This window comes from Anolis carolinensis, chromosome 2 (genome assembly GCF_035594765.1).
Source record: "Anolis carolinensis isolate JA03-04 chromosome 2, rAnoCar3.1.pri, whole genome shotgun sequence".
Taxonomy (NCBI): Eukaryota; Metazoa; Chordata; class Lepidosauria; order Squamata; family Dactyloidae; genus Anolis; species Anolis carolinensis.
The window spans coordinates 143,814,292-143,834,176 of NC_085842.1; the positions used below are offsets into that span (position 1 = coordinate 143,814,292).

The 19,885-nt window shown below is 43.0% G+C and overlaps 1 protein-coding gene across 2 annotated transcripts in view; it reads left to right on the forward strand.

Annotated features, from left to right (window-relative positions):
* Positions 1-2,550: 2,550 nt before the first annotated feature.
* pik3r6 (phosphoinositide-3-kinase regulatory subunit 6) overlaps positions 2,551-19,885 on the forward strand; it is a 51,680-nt gene continuing 34,345 nt past the window's right edge. The window contains exons 1-3 of one of the 2 annotated variants that reach the window (XM_062970715.1): positions 2,551-2,924; positions 16,771-17,339; positions 18,149-18,257. In XM_062970715.1, the coding sequence (XP_062826785.1) occupies positions 18,245-18,257 (13 nt within the window). In that variant the 5' untranslated portion in view covers positions 2,551-2,924; positions 16,771-17,339; positions 18,149-18,244. The remainder of the gene's footprint in view (positions 2,925-16,770; positions 17,340-18,148; positions 18,258-19,885) is intronic. The other variant, XM_016991284.2, reaches the window with a different exon arrangement.

A 19,885-nucleotide genomic window follows, 5' to 3' on the forward strand; every position in this document is an offset into this window, starting at 1 on the left:
AGGCAAATGACAGATGCTTTAATTACAATCTGCAGAAGGGATGTAGCTTCCAAGGTCTAAGTACAACACAAGAGCCTGGCTATGCTGTTTGGGAACAATACCAGATGTACACACAAACTCAGTAAACTGCAGTTTAGCATCTTGATTTTAAGGGCATTTAAAACACCCAAAATGTGACTTTAAAGGGGTGATATGGTAGCTCAGACAACATGGCATAGTGGTTTGAGTGTTGGATGGTGACTCTGGCGACCAGGATTCGAATCTTGGCATAGAAAGCCCTTGGGTAACCTTGTACTGGTTTATACTCTCTCAGCCTCAAAGACAACCACTTTGAAAAAGCTAAAGAGCACAGACCATTATGTAAACATGAGATAAGGCCAAAGCATATTTTAATCTCACCCTTACTGACACTGATGGGAAATGTAGCTAGGTGTATTTGAGAGGTCAAAAGGTTGGGGATCAACACAACTAACCACCACATTTAGTTGCAACCATGCAGGAAAAGCACAATCAAAGCACCCCCAACAGATGGCCACTCAGCCTTTGTTGTAGTAGTAGTAGTAATAATAATAATAATAATAATAATAATAATAATAATAATAATAATAATAATAGGAGCAACCCCAGGGGGACATCCAGTCCAACCCCCTTCTGCCATGCAGGAAAAGCACAATCAAAGCCCCCTCCAAGTGGTGGGAGGGAAATAGGCCTTTGGAAGCAAGCAAGGCAAGGGGGAAAGGATCTGGGCAGTGAGGAAGACAAGGATGGTGAGAGAGGCAGTGGGAGAGGAAGGAGCATGAAAGAGGAGGAAAAGCTAGGAGGAAGAGGAGGAGAGAACTGCAGAGCCCCTCAGTAAGGTTTGTGGAGCCCCAAGGGCTCAGCAGAGCACACTTAGAGAACCACTGATGAAAGGGAAGCCTTCCCTGTAGCTAAACCCCTAGATGAGCCTATCGCTCAGTGGTTCTCAACCTGTGGGTCCCCAGGTGTTTGGGTCTACAACTCCCAAAAATCCCAGCCAGTTTACTAGCTGTTGGGATTTCTGGGGGTTGAAGGCCAAAACATCTGGGGACCCACAGGTTGAGAACCACTGCTATAGCTAATATATTGGTCACTTAAGGACTCAGGCTTCCCTATAAATTGAGCAAATCAGGAATTGGCACAATTGGCCTCTGCACTTTTCCTTTCACTTGTGTAACAGCAAGAGGAGCCACTTAATGGCCCAGAAGTTACTCCGCAAGGATCCCCCTTGCAAGTTAAGGCCTTGTGCATGAATTTTAAGAGAGCAGAAGATAAGAAGAAAAATGATCAGGCAGTGAGTGTGAATCTTGTAGACTAGTTCTTCTTTTCATATATTTAGTAGGTGTTTAATAATATGGGTTTCTATCGATTGGGATGATTGTTTTAAATACGATTTTGTTTGTTGTGATCTAGTTTTATATATAGTGGGTTAAACCGCTAAGCTGCAGAACTTGCTGATTGGAAGGCCGGTGGTTCAAATCTGCAGAAGGGATGAGCTCCCATTGTTAACCCAAGCTTCTGCCAACCTAGCAATTTGAAAACATGCAAATGCGAATAGATCAATAGGTATGGCTTCCGTGGGAAGGTAGTGGCACTCCATGCAGTCATGCTGGCCACATGACCTAGGAGGCATCTACAGACAATGCGGGCTTTTCAGCTTAGAAATGGAGATGAGCACCAACCCCCAGAGTCCAATATGACTAGACTTAATGTCAAGGGGAAACCTTTACTGTTTAGTTTATAGAAAAACCTTTTTGTTTTTGTTTTTCGGGGGGGGGGGGGGGGAGATATTGTTCTTGCTTTCTGCAACCCATCCCTCCTTCCCACCTGTTGCTGTTTGTTGGTTGTTAAGGAGCCCTGGTGGCGAAGTGTGTTAAAGTGCTGAGCTGCTGAACTTGCAGACCGAATGGTCCCAGGTTCAAATCCCGTGAGCGGAGTGAGTGCCCGCTGTTGCTCCAGATTCTGCCAACCTAGCAGTTTGAAAACATGCCAATGTGAGTAGATCAATAGGTACTGCTCCGGCGGGAAGGTAACGGCGCTCCATGCAGTCATGCCGGCCACATGACCTTGGAGGTGTCTACGGACAACGCCGGCTCTTTGGCTTAGAAATGGAGATGAGCACCAACCCCCAGAGTCAGACATGACTGGACTTAACGTCAGGGGAAATATTTACTTTTTATTTCTGTACTTTTGAATAAAAAATGTTTTAAAAAAGGAAGGAGTGCATGAATAGGACAGGAATAAAGAGAAAGAGGTGGGACAGAAGTGAAGGAGGAAAGGGAAGCTGCCAAAGGGAAAACTGGAGAGGGCTCCTGTGCTTTTCGTAAATGTCAGGCAGAAGGAATGTCCCGGGGAAGCCACACCTGCAGAAATCCCCTTGGGAAGCCACGGGCCCAGGGGCAGGAGACCTTGAACGAACCCCCCCCCCTCCCCGCAACTGCAGAGCCTTGGCCCAAGTGGGGCGGGTGGCAAGCCCTGCCCCGCCTTCGCTTAGCAACTCAATATTTCTGTTTTGCCCTGTCCTTGGCAATGGACCTTTCCCTGCTCGGGGCTCCACGGCAGGGCGGCGAGGGGCCACTCCCGGGAGTCCCGGGGCTGCTCTAGCTGTGCTGCGCGGGGCTCTTCCTGCGGGGAGCGCGCCTCTTGGGCGCCTGTCCACACCTGCCTCCCCAGCGAACCCAAAGCGCCAGCGCCGCCGCCGCCGCCTCCTCCCTCCCTCCCTTCCTTCCTTCCCCTGAGCTGTGCTCGGCGCCAAGTAGGAGGGAAGGGGAGGCAGAGAGAGAGCGAGACGCGCCGCCAAGAAGGGACTCCCTTGAGCCCGGGCCACTTTGCAAGGGGAGAGGAGGCGGGCGGGCGGGCGAGGCCGAGCTTGGCTTCCAGGGCGCCTGGGCCCCGCTTTGGGACAGGTAAGAGCTCCGCGCTTTCCTCTGGGGGACTCAAAGCATGAGGAGGGATTTGCAGTCTCAACAACAACAACAAGTTGGAATATGCTGTCTCAGAGGGTGGTGGAGCCCCCTTCTCTGGAGGTCCTTAAGCAGAAGCTGCATGGGCATCTGTCGGGAGGGCTATGATGGATTACAGATTAGGGTTGGACTGGATCGCCCTTGGAGTCTCTTCCAACTCTGGGATTCTTGGAGTCTCACACGACTCTTCTTTTCACCAAAGTTGGGGCTCGATTTTACTTTCAGAGAATCATAGAATCCTAGAGTTGGAAGAGACCTCATGAGCCATCCAGTCCAACCCCCTGCCAAGAAGCAGGGAAATCTCATTCAGAACACTCCCGACAGATGGCCATCCAGCCTCTGTTTAAAAGCCTCCAAAGAAGGAGTCTCCACCACACTCTGGGCAGAGAGTTCCACTGCTGAACAGCTCTCTCACACAGAAAGTTCTTCCTAATGTTCAGGTGGAATCTCCTTTCCTGTAGTTTGAAGTCATTGTTCTGTGTCTTAGTTTCCAGGGCAGCAGAAAACAAGCTTGCTCCCTCCTCCCTATGACTTTCCCACAATATTTATACATAGCTATCATTGTCTCCTCTCTGCCTTCTCTTCTGCAGGCTAAACATGCCCAGCTCTTTAAACCGCTCCTCATAGGGCTTATTCTCTCTAGACGCTTGATCATTTTAGTCACCCTGCTCTGGACACTTTCCAGCTTGTCAACATCTCCCTTAAAATGTGGTGCCCAGAATTGGACACAGTGTGATTCCAGATGTGGTCTGACCAAGGCGGAATAGAAGGGTAGCATGACACTATACTCCTATTTATGCAGGTCAAAATCCCATTGGCTTTTTTTGCCGCCAAATCACATTGTTGGCTCATGTGTAACTTGTTGTCCAGGAGGATTCCAAGATGTTTTTCATACGTACTGCTATCAAGCCAGGAAACTCAGTTTTGGTGAAAACTAGAATATTATTATTTTAAATGTGAATAATAATAACAATTAAAAACAATACAATTATATCAGTACTTGGAAGACAATTAAAGCACTCTTGTTCTTATGGTTGTGTGCTTTTAAGTTGTCTCTGACTTTTGGGGCCCCGCAGGTAGATTAATTCAATGGTTTTCTGAGGCTGAGAAAGCATGCCTCACTCCAGGTCACCTGGTGGCCAGTCAGGGAGTCCAGGCCTGGTCTCCAGAGTCCTAGTCCTATGCTCAAGCCACAACACCAGGCTGGAGACAGTTAAAACATTAAAAAGTGAATGTAGAAATGGAATTAAACTGTTTGCTGTATAAGAACAATTCAGATCCCAATAAAATACTTTTCAATGAAAGCTCTAAAATTCAGTTAAAACAGTACAGCAGCACTTTGCCCGTTCTTTGAAAACATTCTGTTTCAAAAGGTGGTCCAAATAAAAAATGTTTTACTCTGCCCTAGGAAGGACAACAGGGGAGGGGGCCTTCCCGGTCTCTCAAGGGAGGGGTCCCAGAGCCCAGGGGGAGCCACTGAGAAGGCCTCTTTCATGTCCCCATCAACTGCAATTGCAATGATGGCGGGACTGAGAGAAGGGCCTCTCCTGAGGATCTCTGAGCCTGGACTGTCTCCTATAGAGAGATATGGTCTGCTGGATAGAGTGGACTTGAACCATATGGGGCTTTATAGGTCACAAACTAGGCCTTTCAACTTGGACTGTGGCTCTCCCTCGCCAATACAATGGAGCATACCAAGAAGCTTATAAAGTTGGACAGCAGGTTTGGCCTGCCCCTTTTCAGACCTGGCTTAGCAACAGGGTGCAAGGTGTGTGGCCATGGTCGCCTAGGTCACAAACTGTCTTGGGCTGGCTGGAGGTTTTTGAAGGAGATGGTGCCGACTCCTGTCCGAATCCACACAAGAATCTGGCCCTCGAGCCTGGGGATGGATTTGTGGGATCCCTTTCATGCATCTCTTCTGATCAGGGGAGGGTGAGGGAGAACGGGATGGGGAGTTAGTTTTCCTGTGGGGTGGGAGAGGGAGTGGCGAAAGAGAGCAATCTCTTCCTCTGTCTGCCAGGGAGCAGCTTCAGGAAACCATCCCAACAGGATATCTATACTTCCTTTTCCGAAGTCAATTGCCTGTGCAAGAGAGTTTGTTTGTCCTATTTTGGAGATGGGGGGGGGGGGGGACGACGACAAACATGCTGCCTAGATCCTGGCAGAGACAGGCGGATGAGGAGAAGGGGCAACAGGGCCAGGAACTGTGGTCCTTGTGCCCAGAAACAGGTGTCCCCACAGGCTCCAAAGGAAGCATAAACAGAAGCTACCAACTGCCGCTTCTGCCCATCCTCCTCTCTAGAGCTGGGAAAAGTTGTTTGGTTCTCCATCTGCTTCTTCATTTTACAAGCTGGAGGCATGCCGGGCTTCTTTCCCTTCTGAGCTTGCCACCAAGAATAGAAGGAATTGGAAGGGAGAGCTGCAAGAAGGGTCACAGAGTCCTCCAGGAACGAAAGCCTGTCCAAACTCTTGGAACATTTGGTATCTGTATCAATCAGGATGCAATACAGTTAGTGCACTATCAGTTTGTGGTACAAAATGGGAGAACTGCTCATGGTGCTCATGTTAGGTTTAAAAGGGGAACACTTATATTTTTGTGGAAATTTTATTTATGTTTTGGAAAATCCAACTGGGTAGGAAAGGTGATAGACAAAAGATTACTGTACTTAAATTTCAACAGGTAAAGGTAAAGGTTTTCCCCTGAAATGAAGTCTAGTTTTGTCTAACTCTGAAGGTTGGTGCTCATCTCCATTTGTAAGCTGAAGAGCTGGCGTTGTCTGTAGACACCTCCAAGATCATGTGGCCGGCATGACTCCATGGAGTGCTGTTACCTTCCCGCTGGAGCGGTACTTATTGATCTACTCACATTTGCATGTTTTTGAACTGCTAGGTTGGCAGAAGTTGGGGCTAACAGCGGGAGCTCATCCCCCTCCCCGGATTCAAATTGCTGACCTTTTGGTCAGCAAATTCAGCAGCTCAGTGGTTTAACCCACTGTGCCACTGGGGGTGCCAAATTTCAACAGAAGAACTTCTAAAGTTCTTGTGTAGGAGTAAACCATCCTGAGGCAGGAGTCTCTTGGATGCTCCTTTCCCTGACAAAAAACTACAATTTATACAAAGGGGGAAGGGACCTCTATAGCTAGAAGAAAGCAAAAAGGCTTGAATACATAGATCGAAGAAAGAAGCAGGTGAAACCAAAGGGCAATCACGTTCTCTAGAACTCCCTTTGCCACTAATCACTTTATACAACTGTTGATGCCTCTTTGCCTCCAATGAAACAACTTATGCAACTGCCAGCTTGCATTACAGGAATGTTTTTCCTTCCAAAGTCAGCACGTGTTGCCATGCCCCACTGCAGCTGCCAGTGCTCCCCTTCATAGCTATTTATATGTCATCAGTTACAAATGCACCCCCCCCCTCCACACACACACACACACACACACCCAGGGTCTTTTCAGGTGAAGGTGCTAAGGGACTGTGGAAAATCAGGTTAGGAGGTGGGGTGGAAAAATTACAGTATGATTGTAGCATGGTGCTTGGGCTGTGAAGGCAAATCTCCGCCTGTACATTGAATGATGAACATCCTTCTGTGGAGTTGACAGTTCCCCCAAATTTCACTCCAAATGGTGAAAGCAACTCTCCTTAGCTACATTGTACATATGCATTGTACACTGGTGGCTTCAGGGTCTGTGGGACTGTGAATTCACTCCAGAGCTGGAACTCTGTGGGTTAGTTCTGAATAGAGCCAACATGATGTGCTGGTTTGAGTTTTTGAAAAGGACTCTTGGAGAACAGAGTTCAAATCCTTGCTCAGGCATTGCAACCCCCAGGTGAATTTGGGCAACTTACAGCCACTCAGTCTCAGAGGAAGGCACGGGCAACAGCAATCCCTGTTTGAACAAGTCTAACCAAGGAAGCCTCCTGATACGGTCACTTTAGGGTTGCCATAAGTCAGAAATGACGTAAAGACAGTAACAAAGAGCAGGCCCATTGAATTTCGTGTTGAATGGTGAGCCAACAAGGAGTTAAATCCACTTGATTTAGTGAATTCATTCTAGACATGAGTAAGAATAAGATTATAACCTGGGTTTTAGTCTGATCTTAAAGAAAGTACTATGTTCATGTGCTGCCTTCCCAGATAAGTTTAAAATCTTGGATAGCTTCTTTAAAGTGGAGAGTACTCACTGCCCCTTTGATCTGAGGGCCATACATATCACACATGTACATGCAAACATACATGCTTATACCTCAATATGCATGCTGCACAGACATATGCACACACCACACAGAGATCATTAGGAAGATCATCCACACATTTGTTGGTTCCATTGAAGATGCAATGTTTGGATGCAGTATCCAAGATTTAAAACATGCAGTTGTGTTTTCAGTGTGGTTAATTGGGGGAGCTTTCTGACACATCATTGCATGCCTTCTGCTTGCTGTGAGTTTCTGTTGCACCAGAGTGGTTTCTTGTGGGGCAGGAGGCAGCTGTACCTGTCTGCAGTGTGAAGGCAAAGTCTTGCTGCTGCATCAGAAATACAGTAGAGTCTCACTTATCCAACATAAACAGCCCTTCAGGACGTTGGATAAGAGAAAATGTTGGATAATAAGGAGGGATTAAGGAAAAGCCTATTAAACATCAAATTATATTATGATTTTACAAATTAAGCACCAAAACATCATGTTTTACAACAAATTGACAGAAAAAGCAGTTTGATACATTATAACATTATGTAGTAATTACTGTATTTATGATTTTAACACCAAAACATCGCAATATATTGAAAACATTGACTACAAAAACATTGACTACTAAAAGGCTGACTGCGTTGGATAATACAGAAGGTTGGATAAGTGGAGGTTGGATAAGCGAGACTCTACTGTAAATGGGAAGGCGATAGAGCGCAGCCACAGGCCACATAACCCTCTGCCAGACACAGCTACCTCCCTGACAAATTCACGTTGCTTCATAATAAATTCAGTTGCATCTATTATGCCACATAAGAGCAACAAAAGAGTGTGAGAGAAAAAACAAAATCTCTTCAGATTAAGAGGCATTGAGAAAGTTGGAGGACTTGTCCTCTCCTTATTAAGACTCATAGACGACTGCGTACTGTAGTTTGAATTCTGTGAATCTTCAGTCTGCATTAGAACCTGTGTAGAATCGGGATTGGAACATGTGATATTCTATCAAATGGACTACAGTTCCCAGTTTTCCTCACAATTGGCTATACTGGCCAGGGTTGCTGGGCCTTGCAATCCAACAATATCTGGACAGTCACAATTTATCCTCACCTGCTCTACAATGTGAAAGGATCATGAGTTAATATTGCATTGCAATACTTAAGTAAATTCTGCAACAGAGTGTTGTTTCCCTCTATTTGGATGGAGAGAATATGAGAAGAAAGAAGGGAGATTGCTTCCCCAGGTGTGTGTGTGTGTGTGTGCGTGCAAGTGTGTTCATGCAACACAGTGCTGCAATAATTTGTAACTGTTTTTTGTGAACAGATTTGGCAAGGGTTCTTGGAAATTTTCTCGCGTTGCTTGTTTTCTGAAACTAGAAATGGAAATGGGAGCAAGGAGTTTTTGAATTTTAACCAACAGTTGCTTCCTGAAAGCTATTTTCTTTTTCCTCAAAGTAATTGAATATGACGTGTTTGAAGAATTCTCCAAGGGATCATTAATGTCCAGGAACCAGGCGTCTGCACATCCTTCTGTGGTTATAGAAATAGCCCATGTGCAGCAGGCTTCAATATTTTGCAGAGCTTAGAAAATTTGTGGTAGAGAGTAGGGTGCCAGTACAAGTACCAGAAGCCTCCAAGCTAGCATGGCCTCTTATTCTGAATAGTTTCTAAGAGATTCTGGGAGTTGCTATCTGAAACATAACACTGTCAAGTACTGTACTTGCATTTTGATGTTAAAAAAATAGTATGTCAACATTCATTGTTTCAATTCCCTTGGTGCCTCCTTACTCTCCTTGCATTGCATATTGTACTTTCTATCCAGTCCGAACAGAGTGTCTCCTATTCTGTTATTTCTTCGGCCAGGTTGGTCCCTGTTCTGAGCCCAACTGCTGTTTCCTCACTGCAGTGCTATGAAGTCTTCCTTTAGAATAGGTCCCACATTAACTAATAATATCTTTGTGTATAGTCATGTGTTATGGAAAATATAATAAGTAATTGTGTCATTTGAATGATACATTTGAGCTTTCCAGGTTCCTCCCACAGATGGTTTCAGTGCTGTTTACAACAGTGTTATGAGATTGCTTAAGTAAGACCTAGACACCTGTAATTGAATACTGACTTTCAAACCAGTTGTGGCTTATGAGAATCTGGAAATAAAAGCAAGTATTTCTGCTGCATTTTTATTAACATTACTGAAGAGAAAAAGGACAGGAAATTAGTAGAAAGATAATGCTTTTCTTTATTTTTATATAGACAAGTATTATGCATTGTTCCAATTTCTTAGCAAAATTTATGTTGGAATCATCACCTGTTCTGCACCTACTGCTATATTTTGAAGCATCAGCAATAGCTTTAGCTCTCATATTTTGACCTAGATGTTTTTAAAATTTGTTGAAATTTAACTCCTATCCTTCCAGCTAATATGGGTGGGGCTGGTCAGAGCCTAGACAGTAAACTAGGAAACAGCAGTTTTGGGATAAGATTAAGTGAGCTCAGTTGAAAGGGCCATTTTACAGTGATGGAGATGGAAACCTTCGAACTCTTTGCTGCAGTAGGTAGGAAGTAGATGTTCAGATTTTGAGTTGTAGTCCCCAAAAATATCTGTGCCAAGCTCTGTCCTTCAAATGTTACAGCTGCTTACCAGAATTACTTTGTTGTTTCTAGCAGCAAACATATAACATGTTTTAATCACTTGTACATGTGTAACGGTGCTCCATGCAGTCATGCCAGCCACATGACCTTGAAGGTGTCTATGGACAATGCTGGCTCTTTGGCTTAGAAATGGAGATGAGCACCAATCCTCAGTCGGACACGACTAGACTTAACATCAGAGGAAAACCTTACCTTCACCTACATGTGCACAGTCTTTAAACACCATCTGTGCACTGGCTCATTTAGATTTTCTAGCAATACTTATGTCTTCGTATTCCAAGATGCACACATGAGAGCTTCCTAATTCCTATGCGACATGAATGCTTTGGGAAAACCAGTATAGTACGCATATACATATTCTATATAGTCATGTATAACTCTAGAAAATTTAGTTAAAAAATCAACTAAAGAAACCTGTGTCAACTTGTCCATAGGTCAAAAGCTGCACCTTAGTTCTTATCAGAAAATGAACTCCCCCTTTTCTGAGTAGAGTGGTGAAAGACACAAGTATAATCCATCCTCAGAGAAACTAAGAAGCACTGAGCCCATCTAATCTTTCTTGGTGGCCTGTGTCTGGCCTTTGAATGCCTGGGCAGGGTAATGGCAGTGGTGGCCAGAGGTGGGTGGCCCTCTTAGTCAACATTCGTACTTTCCCCTCTCTGACCCTCCATAGGTTGTATCAAAATCTATAATCTGAGAGTGTGTGTATGACTGGCTGAAAATCATCCAGTGAATTTCATAGTCAAGTTCAGCATAGCTTTCCCAAGTCCTAGTGAAACTTTCTGCTACATAACATCTTTCATCTTGCAGGTGGATGCTCTTTCTGTCCCTTTTGTCATTTCTCCTCAGTATCCTTCTAATCATTTCAAGCAGTCCTTTGTCAATGGCAGATAGGAGAACCAGTAACAATTGAGCAAAAACTAAACCATATCAAGAAACACCACCAGTAGAGAAGGGCAAGTTAGTTAGTTTCACTTTATCTCACACTTGAACATTTTCAGTTCCAAATTATTTTTGATAAATGTAGAGGGGGATGTCCATCTTGGTAAATTCTAGAGGTGCGTGAAACGGCACAGAATCTCATTCTGTATGGCAAAGATGATTGAGAGGTATTCAAAGTCACATTTTGAAGATCTAAACTTCACTCCAAGCCCTTTGTTTAGCTGGCAAATATGTCACTTTCACTTATTCCTTTATAAATTTACATAATTTATGAAGAAACTTGCAGATTTTGGGAAGTTTACAAGAAAAGTGAACAAAAGTAATACAGAATAGCACCATTCTTGCTGGTTGCGGATTTAACGCAGGACATCAAGTCTTGAGCCTACCAGTAGATGTGGGCTAAATATTAATGGCCTCCCAGCTCCAAACAGGCCCCCAAAACCCAGGTATTGCAACTTGAAATCCAAAGTGATTTGCTGCTGAACTGTAGTCGAAACCACCACAGGGTGACAAGTGAGCCCCCCTCCCCCAACTGTTTGGTTGCCCACAACTGCCTTGGAGTCAATGATCTGAACCAGCAAGACTCAAAGAAGGGATAAAGGGTCAGTTATAAGTAGGCACTATCTTAGGTGCAGTACAGTGTAACCCCCTTGTCCACAGTTTTCCTTCTGTGAGATATGGATATACTGTTACTTTTTTCAGATAGATTGGAAGGATATTGACATTACAGTCAAAATCTTTTAAGCTTTTGTTTTACACTGAATGACTGGAAATGAGGAAATAAGAAATAGAACTTGCTGGAAATAGGGACCTAAGAAATGTAGAGCAGAGCAAACATGAGCCAGAGGGTTCAGGCAGTCTGGAAAAAGCAGAAGAATTTTGGCCCTGTCTGGAAGGCCTTGAGGGGGGTTCGAATCCTTATCTCACCTTGTGGTTAAGTAGCACAGAAAGCCATTGCAAACTGGAAACTCCTACACCCAAGTTTCTTGCTACAGCTATCTTTTTGAAATGGGCCATGTTGGCTAAGTAGTGGTGGTCTGGAAGCTATAGTCCCCAAAAATAATATTCCCAAGCTTCGGTTAGGTAATACCGAAATAAATTAATTACAAGTATCTACAAATTAATTATAGTGGGGTGTCATACTTGAGGGGTTGACTTCTGTGGATTTGATTATTAGTGTATTTGATGTAAGTGTTCTCTCTAGGGATCTTTAGGTCCTCTAGTGCAACTCTGTGATCAGTTTCCATTGGATGTTGCTCATATAGGCACAGTGAAGGATCTAGAAATTTCTAGAGAGAATACCTCTCTAGCAATCTCTATGGCCTCCAGCTGAAGTTTTCTCAGGTGAAAAAAATAGCTTCCACATCCATGTCCCCAACTCTAGCAAATGTGTGGGGTTGATTGTACAAATAAATTACCAAGCTTTGGAAACATTTCACTAGGGACTTCATCACATGGAGGTTTTTGATACAGGGGACAGTGGGAGGATCTGTAGGGCAAATCTGAAGGATCCACGCGATCATATTTTCCATTTATATGTGTGTTTGTGAAAGCTGAGCAATGAAGAACATTGATAGGAAGAAAATCAACTCATTTGAAATGTGGTGTGCAGAATAGTTCTGCTGTTAGTGTGGATTGCTAAAAAGACAAATAATTGGGTCCTACAGCAAATTTGAACAGGGCAGTTGATTGGGTGACTTGGAAGTATCTCATTGCCGTACGTCATGTTTAGCAATTGCTTTTGGGTTGACCTGACTTTAAATACAGCTTATGTAGCAAACATGACAGTGACTCTGAGTTCAGATTTAAGTGATCACTACAATTATTTTTACATTCAGGTGGTAGTATGACACATCATTTTAAAGATGTTGACAATGGCTTCTAAAAAAAGTTATGGCTTTTGAAGTTTTGTCATGACTATAGGTTTATTAACTTGTTAAGAATCAGTGACTAGAAAGGTTTTCAGATTTTAGGGGACATTTGAGATGGTCCGATTTTACATATAGAATATGACACATGTTTCATTTGCATATAGTAGTATGTTTAAAAGATAATCAGGAGAATCTTAGGACCATCCAAAGAAATTGCTTCTTAGTCTTCAGAACAGTTAACATTGAATAATGTTTGATGATTCCCCATAAGTAATTCTGGGTGATACAGCTAATAGTCTTCTAAAATCCATGCACTTTGTTCTTTGCTTACAAATCACAATGTGTTCCTAATTTTGGAGGTCTTCAGAAAGTCCTTGATTTAGTTTTTGCTTTCCTTCATTCAAAGTTTCTTCCTTCCTTCTTTCAAAATAATTATTTTTAGGTTTCTGGCAGTAATCATCTGACAGATGGTTGTCTATTTTTGCATTCATGCTAAGATCGCTTCTTGGGTCTGCTTGGTTAAGTGCTAGGCTTGCTCAAAAGAATCATAGAGACTCTTTGCACTTATCCTGGTAATAGAAAATAATAGGTGTTCAGAAAGTATGGAACAAGCAGGCTGATGGTGGCATATTCTATTTTCTCATTTATTTTTTTAAAGAATCCCATACCACTGTGCATCATCTCTTTTCAGAAAGCCTTACAGGTAAGCCAAGTTTAATCAACCAAGAACATCAATTAAAAATAAAGTTGAAAAGGTCTTCTTTTGTAACATAGCATTGTTCCCAGACCGTGAAAGCTGAGAAATGTTCCCCTGGCTGCTTCATTGTTTTCCAGTTCCGCGCTATATTTCAGGCCTCATGATGATCAACCTGAGGCAGATTTCAGTTTGCTTTTACCATGAGAGAACGGAGTAACATGAGAGCTCTGTGGGCAGGAGTTTATGTGTGGTTTCTGTATAGAAGGTGTGAAGAGGAAGCCAGGCTGTCTGTAACCACTTCTGCCTGCACGGGGGTCTTAAAAATAGAAAAACGGAAATGGTGGAGTGGCAAAAGTCTCTCAGTGTTGTTTCTCCGCCAGGTCATGTGATTTTATGTTAATGAATGATATTGAGCTGACCATTTGACATGAAAGGAAACATTTAGCCCCTAAGGTACAGGTATTGGAAAGTTTCTTTTCAGTAGAAGGTACTGACTGACACACTGAAGCTATCCGTAACTGAACAGTGACAGATTGATGCCCTGGGAGGCAGAACTTTTTTTTTTTAACTATTCTTTGGTTATAGTCTGCTTCAACATGTTACTATGTTTTTCTTTAAAAGAACATTCTAGGAATTGCCAAGTAGGAGGCGAGAGCTGGGCAAACTGTGACACACAAACCACGTATATGATCCCCAGAGGCTTTTTTAAATACCTAAAGTCATGTCATTACAAAAATTGGGAGTGTGTCAAATTCACTTGAAATTTATAACTCATAATTGTCAGAGTCTTCCAGACATATCCCATTGCTCTTTCCACTTGTCTGTTAATCAGGGGTGTTACATACCCTCTGACTCTTAATATTTTATAGTGGTTTGAGCATTAGACTTTAGAGATAAGGATTCGAACCCTGCTCAAGGCCCTTCCAAACAGGGCCAAAATGCGGGCCCTGTCAGACTTTTACTGGAGACGTCCAAACAATGCCTCCAGTAAAAGATAATAAATCCTGCTTTGTCCTGAATTAATTAAATACCCCATAAGGCGCAGGCCTTCCTTAAAGGCTCGGGCCTAATGGCTTCTGGACCCTAGTCCCGGGAGTCAGTCCCCACCTTCCATTTTGGTTCTGCAGTCTCCAGGAGCCCAGAGAACTGAGAAGGGAATCCTTCAACTCCACCCCCCAAAAGCCTTAAAATAAAATAAAACTTACCGGGATGTCATGCCACTCTTCCTCCAGGCCTCCTGCTGTGTAGAAATGATGCTCCTGGAGGCCGGGGGGGGGGGGGGGGGACAGGTGGAAAATCACTTCCCCTGCCTCCTGGCGTGTCATTTACCAGGAGCAGCATGGCAGCCTGGTAAGCTTTTTTATTTTAAGGCTTTTGAGGGTTGGGTGGCCCCATGCTACCCCGGAAGTTACCAGGATGGCATGGGGACACCCAACTGGGCACGTATAGGGACTTAAACCCGCTTTGTCATGAGTGTGCCCTCAGCCATGGAAATCCACTGGGTGACCATGTGCAAGCTATATCATCTCAGAGGAAGACAAACCAATCGCATGTGAACAAATATTACCCCCAAAAATAAAAATAAAATAAAACTTATGATAGTTCATCTTTGGGTTGCCATAAGTTGGAAATGACTTCAAGTCACACAACAGCAACAACATGTTTCACAGATGAAAACCATGTGACCAAATAACATTAGGTAGCAAGAGATAACAAAAAGGATGCAAAAATTCTGAAAGTCTGAAACAAATGGTTTTTGACTGAATTGACATACTTGGAAGGACAAGACTACTACACTCCCCTCCCTCCTTGGCTCAGTTAATGGAGTGGAAACTACTTGTGTGCTTGGAACACAGTTTGCATCGACTGATATAATCTGAGTACAAAGGGGTAAAGTGGAAGACAGAGAAGCTGTGGCAGCTGGAAAATGGGATGGGAGAGGATTAATTGGGGTTGTTCCTGCCAAGTTGGGTCAGCTGGAGGATATGGTACTAACACAGTGGTTCTCAAGCTGGAGTCCCCAGATGGTTTTGGCCTACAACTCCCAGAAATCCCAGTCAGTTTATCAGCTGTTAGGATTTCTGGGAGTTGAAGGCCAAAAACATCTGGCGACTCCAGGTTGAGAACCACGGTACTAGCAGATATTACCTGGAATAGAAATTGTGTGGCCTCTGACTCCCTTAACGCATATCACTATCCTCACATTTTTGGCCCTAAATCATATTTCCAGAGGCTTGTGGTTACTAATAAATAAAAATCTCATTTCAGCACCAGAAAGGCCTGAATAAACCAAAAACTAAACCAAGACCAGAAGTGATTGAAAGAGAAAACTGCCATAATGAAATCTTAAGAGGTTTAAAACAAAGCAGCAAGAGTACTAATTGGGTGCATAGCCTTCTGCAAACAGAATTGGCCAAGATGTTTTATGGCAACATATAGATGCAATTCAGCAGTTGAACCTTTCTTGAGCAATAGTTTCTGAGCAACATCATCAGTGGTATCTGAGGGAAGCGGGCTGCTTTAAGGGGCACAGAGCAGCTTGCTTTAGCAGAATGTTGTGTCCTCCAGTGCCTTGTACTACTTTGCACACCTCCAGCATTTGTTGCCTAGTGCAGCTGCTTCATTTCTTGATGTAGCCCTGACCATGTCCTCAGAGAACAATTGAACTTTTATCAGAAAGTAAGTAGTGATTGAAGTGGGAAAACGAAAGATTTTTTCCCTAAGTGCGGAGTCCTGAACCACAACCAAGTTGATGGGTTTGGGTTTGCTTTTCTTCAACCTTCCAGTGTACTAAAACACAGACAAACAAAGCATCTTTTTCTCCCACTAAGAGGCTTAATTGATTTAAGAACAATAAAAAACAGTTGAGAACGTTTGCTTTTGTAGCGGGGTGTTCATCACTTATCCTGTTCCTTTATGCATTCAGTGAAGTGGGTACTGCCTTGCATAATTCAGGGTCATATTAATTTTCTTGCTCTATACGGTGCCTGAAGATAGGGATATAGGAGTGCATTGAAATCTCTCAGTACCAAATTAAATTAACAATAGAATGTAGTCCTGTGACTCTAATATCTTCAGCATTTTTCACCTGTATGTCTTTAAACATCTTTGCCTGATGAAGAATCCAGTGAAGCTTTGAAAGCTTGTTTAATGCATTTAATGCTTTGTATTTTGTCACATGGTTAGGTCAGCTCCCCCTTAATATGCTTCCCGAAGATATGCCATAACTACCACAACAGACTAACTCAGCTACCTTCCAGAAATTGTCATTGTCCCCATGGATGCTTGCTACTAATATGAAACTCAGATATGTGTACCTCTATGTAAGTGGGGAGGTAGAAGGGCTAGCATACATTGAAACAACTACTGGAGCATATTCACCTATACCTCAAAGACCTCAAAGTTCAGTTGCTGATGACACTATCTCTGGCTCTTCTGTTCAGGTTGGCTTCAAAGTGAGTTCTGGAAGACAACTACAGGAATCCTTGGAGTGTGTCCCAGCCTCATATGCTCAAAAGAAAGCAAGTGTCATGTTTTAATCCTGTGCAGTGCTGAGCCATAAAAACAGAAGCCATTTTACATTGTTGGCTTTGTGTGTGGGAGAGAAAAGTTTACTGCTGCTGCTCTAGTCTCAGAGGATTGCATTGAAAAAGAGAATGAGGATGATTGTTAACAAGGGAAAAAAACCCAGAGTGACCTAGTTTTACTGACTTTACTTCCCACAAGGGAAATTCATGAGATAGAAGATGTGTCATTTGTGGTTCAGGCAGTGGAGCCAACACATTCCAGTTTCTGATTCTTTCAAATATGTGTACAGGTATTGGCTGACACTGGCGAGGCAGGTAGAGCAAGTTTGTCCTGGGAATGCGCTCACACACATGAGGGAGTTTTACAAGTTCAGAAGATACCTGGTGGCATCCTGATCGAGAGCTCTGTAGGTGTGGCTGAGGCTTTGTTGTTGTGTGCTACCTCCTATGTCGCTTCATTTACCCCAGACAGTGTGGCATACTAGGTAAGTGGGACCTTTCTTATTTATTGAAGAATTGTTGACTTTTTGCCTGCAGAGTTATCTTGGTTTGTTGTTTTTGGATATCAGTTAATTTTCTTTTTTTCTATGTCATTTTATTATACACTAAAAATACAATGACAACAACAACACACAATCAGTTAAGTTTCAAAACATTGTGATATTTTCCTTGAGTGCATTTGTGTGGAAACATGGGATGTAAATTTAACGCATAAACAAGCATAACTAACACTTGAGGACAATTCCTCTTAAGTAGTTGTCTAGCCTGTATCCTCGAAAATGTCCCAGCAGCATCCTGAATGTCTGTAGTGTGCGGTAGAGACAGCTAACTACTCAAGATCTATCCTGTTGCAAAACACAAGGCTGTCCTAAGATGTTTTATTGCCTGAGGAAGAAAACAGAGTGGTATCCCACTCCCATTTCAATTAGATAGATTGACAGTTATACCTTTCTTCAAAACTGTTGATGGGACAACATCTTCCATCATACCTAAAGATAGCAGGTCAGAGGGTGTAGGGCAAGTGCTTTGTGCCCTGCCTTGCTGCTGCCTGCTTGCATAGGTTACCTGCCTTGTTCTGCATAATGATAGGACTGTTCCTGGTGAAATGTATATCTATATATTATACTTTTTTCACAAATGCATGATTGAAAGATCTTACCTATAGCCATTGTTAATTGCTTTTTGTTGAACTACACTGCGAAAGCCAACTTGTTTCCGATTCTTTGTATTTTCATCTACTTTGGTATCAAATCTGAGGTAAACACAGTCACTTCGATGTCATATTATGTTGCAGAAGCAATAGATAATACGTGGCCATGCTGAGTGTAACTAAACCAGATGTGTGGATAAAGATAACCTCAAATCAACTGACAGTAACGTTTGCCAGGTCATGGAGAATCAAGGTTTGTGTTGCTACGAAAGCATGAGATGTCTTGGTTGGAATAATGAGATGTTGCTTCCCCATCACTTTTATATAACTGAGAGCAAAGTTTTCAGAGGGGTTGTAAGATTAATCTGGTTTGGCAAGCACACAGCACAGGAGTATAACTCTACCAAAACCAGTGGTTCTCAACCTGGAGTCCCCAGATGTTTTTGACCTACAACTCCCAGAAATCCCAGCCAGTTTTCCAGCTGTTAGGATTTCTGGGAGTTGAAGGCAAAAGCATCTGGGGACCCCAGGATGAGAACCACAGACCTAAAGTATGAAAGCCTGAATCTTATTGGTTGTCCCAGCTACCACAAAACCATTGATTTTGCCAAGTATAGACCCACATTGAGTAAATCCATTTGATTAATTTATTCAGCCCCATTGACTTTAACTTACAGCTCCAGGCCAAATAAATTAATTGTGGTATATGCCTTTCTGCACTGGAGACCACTTTATAAGAAGCTGGTTTTTCATTGCAATCTTGGTAGGGAATTGTGGCTAAATACATGAATAAATCAGGTGCTAATAAGCAACTATAAACTTAATTAGACAGTATTAAATCACAGTGTTCTCCCATTGCCAAAGTTCTCTATCCAACTATCACTGAAAATGTAACATTTGTCTTCTCCCCTTTATCAACTGTAAATATTTACAGATAGGTGAATTGGAATTATTCTATCTTCTTGCAGTAAGCTTGTCACTGGGAATAACTCCTTTCCAGGAGTTGTTTGCGTGCTCCTGGAAAGGGGTTAGTGTCAAAGGTCTGATAATGTCAGATAACTGGTTGTGTTGTTGTACGTTTTCCAGGCTGTATGGCCATGTTCTAGAAGTAGTCTCTCCTGATGTTTTGCCCACATCTATGGCAGGCATCCTCAGAGGTTGTGAGGTATGGAGAAACTAAGCAAGGAAGGTTTATATATATCTGTGGGAAGTCCAGGGTGAGGGAAGAACTCCTGTCAGTTGGAGGCCAGCGTAAATGTTCCAGTTAGTCACCCTAATTTGCATTGAATGGCTACATCTACTAGCTACTTTCTGCCTGGGGGCATTCTTTGTTAACTGCCCCTAGTTCCCATGTCTCAGAGTGTTGCTTCTTATTTACTGTTCTGATTTTTGAGTTTTTTAAATACTGGTAGCCAGATTTTGTTCATTTTCATGGTTTCCTCCTTTCTGTTGAAGTTGTCCACATGTTTGTGAATTTCAGTGGCTTCTCTGTGTAATCTGACATGATAGTTGTTGGAGTGGTCAAGCATTTCTGGGGAGCATCTTGGATTTCTGGATGCTGTGTGAAATTGTATGTTCTCCAATCAGGAGCTTACACTATCAACCATAAACCATGAGTTACCCTATGGTTGGTAGAAACTATCTGCTATATGAGCCTCCAGCCCAGACAATGAAACCATCTCAATTCCTGGTTGTGTCTAATATGAAGGTGTGCAGCCTCCTCTTTATTTCCACTGAAAAAGTGTCACCAGGCTCCATGGCTTAAACACCACTTTTTTTTTCATTGAAAGCTTACAGGGTATTTTGTGATCTTTCAATTGGCCTGCTAAAAAGTATTCTAGTGTGGAACCACCCCCTCCCCTTGGTCAACAAGGTTACCTT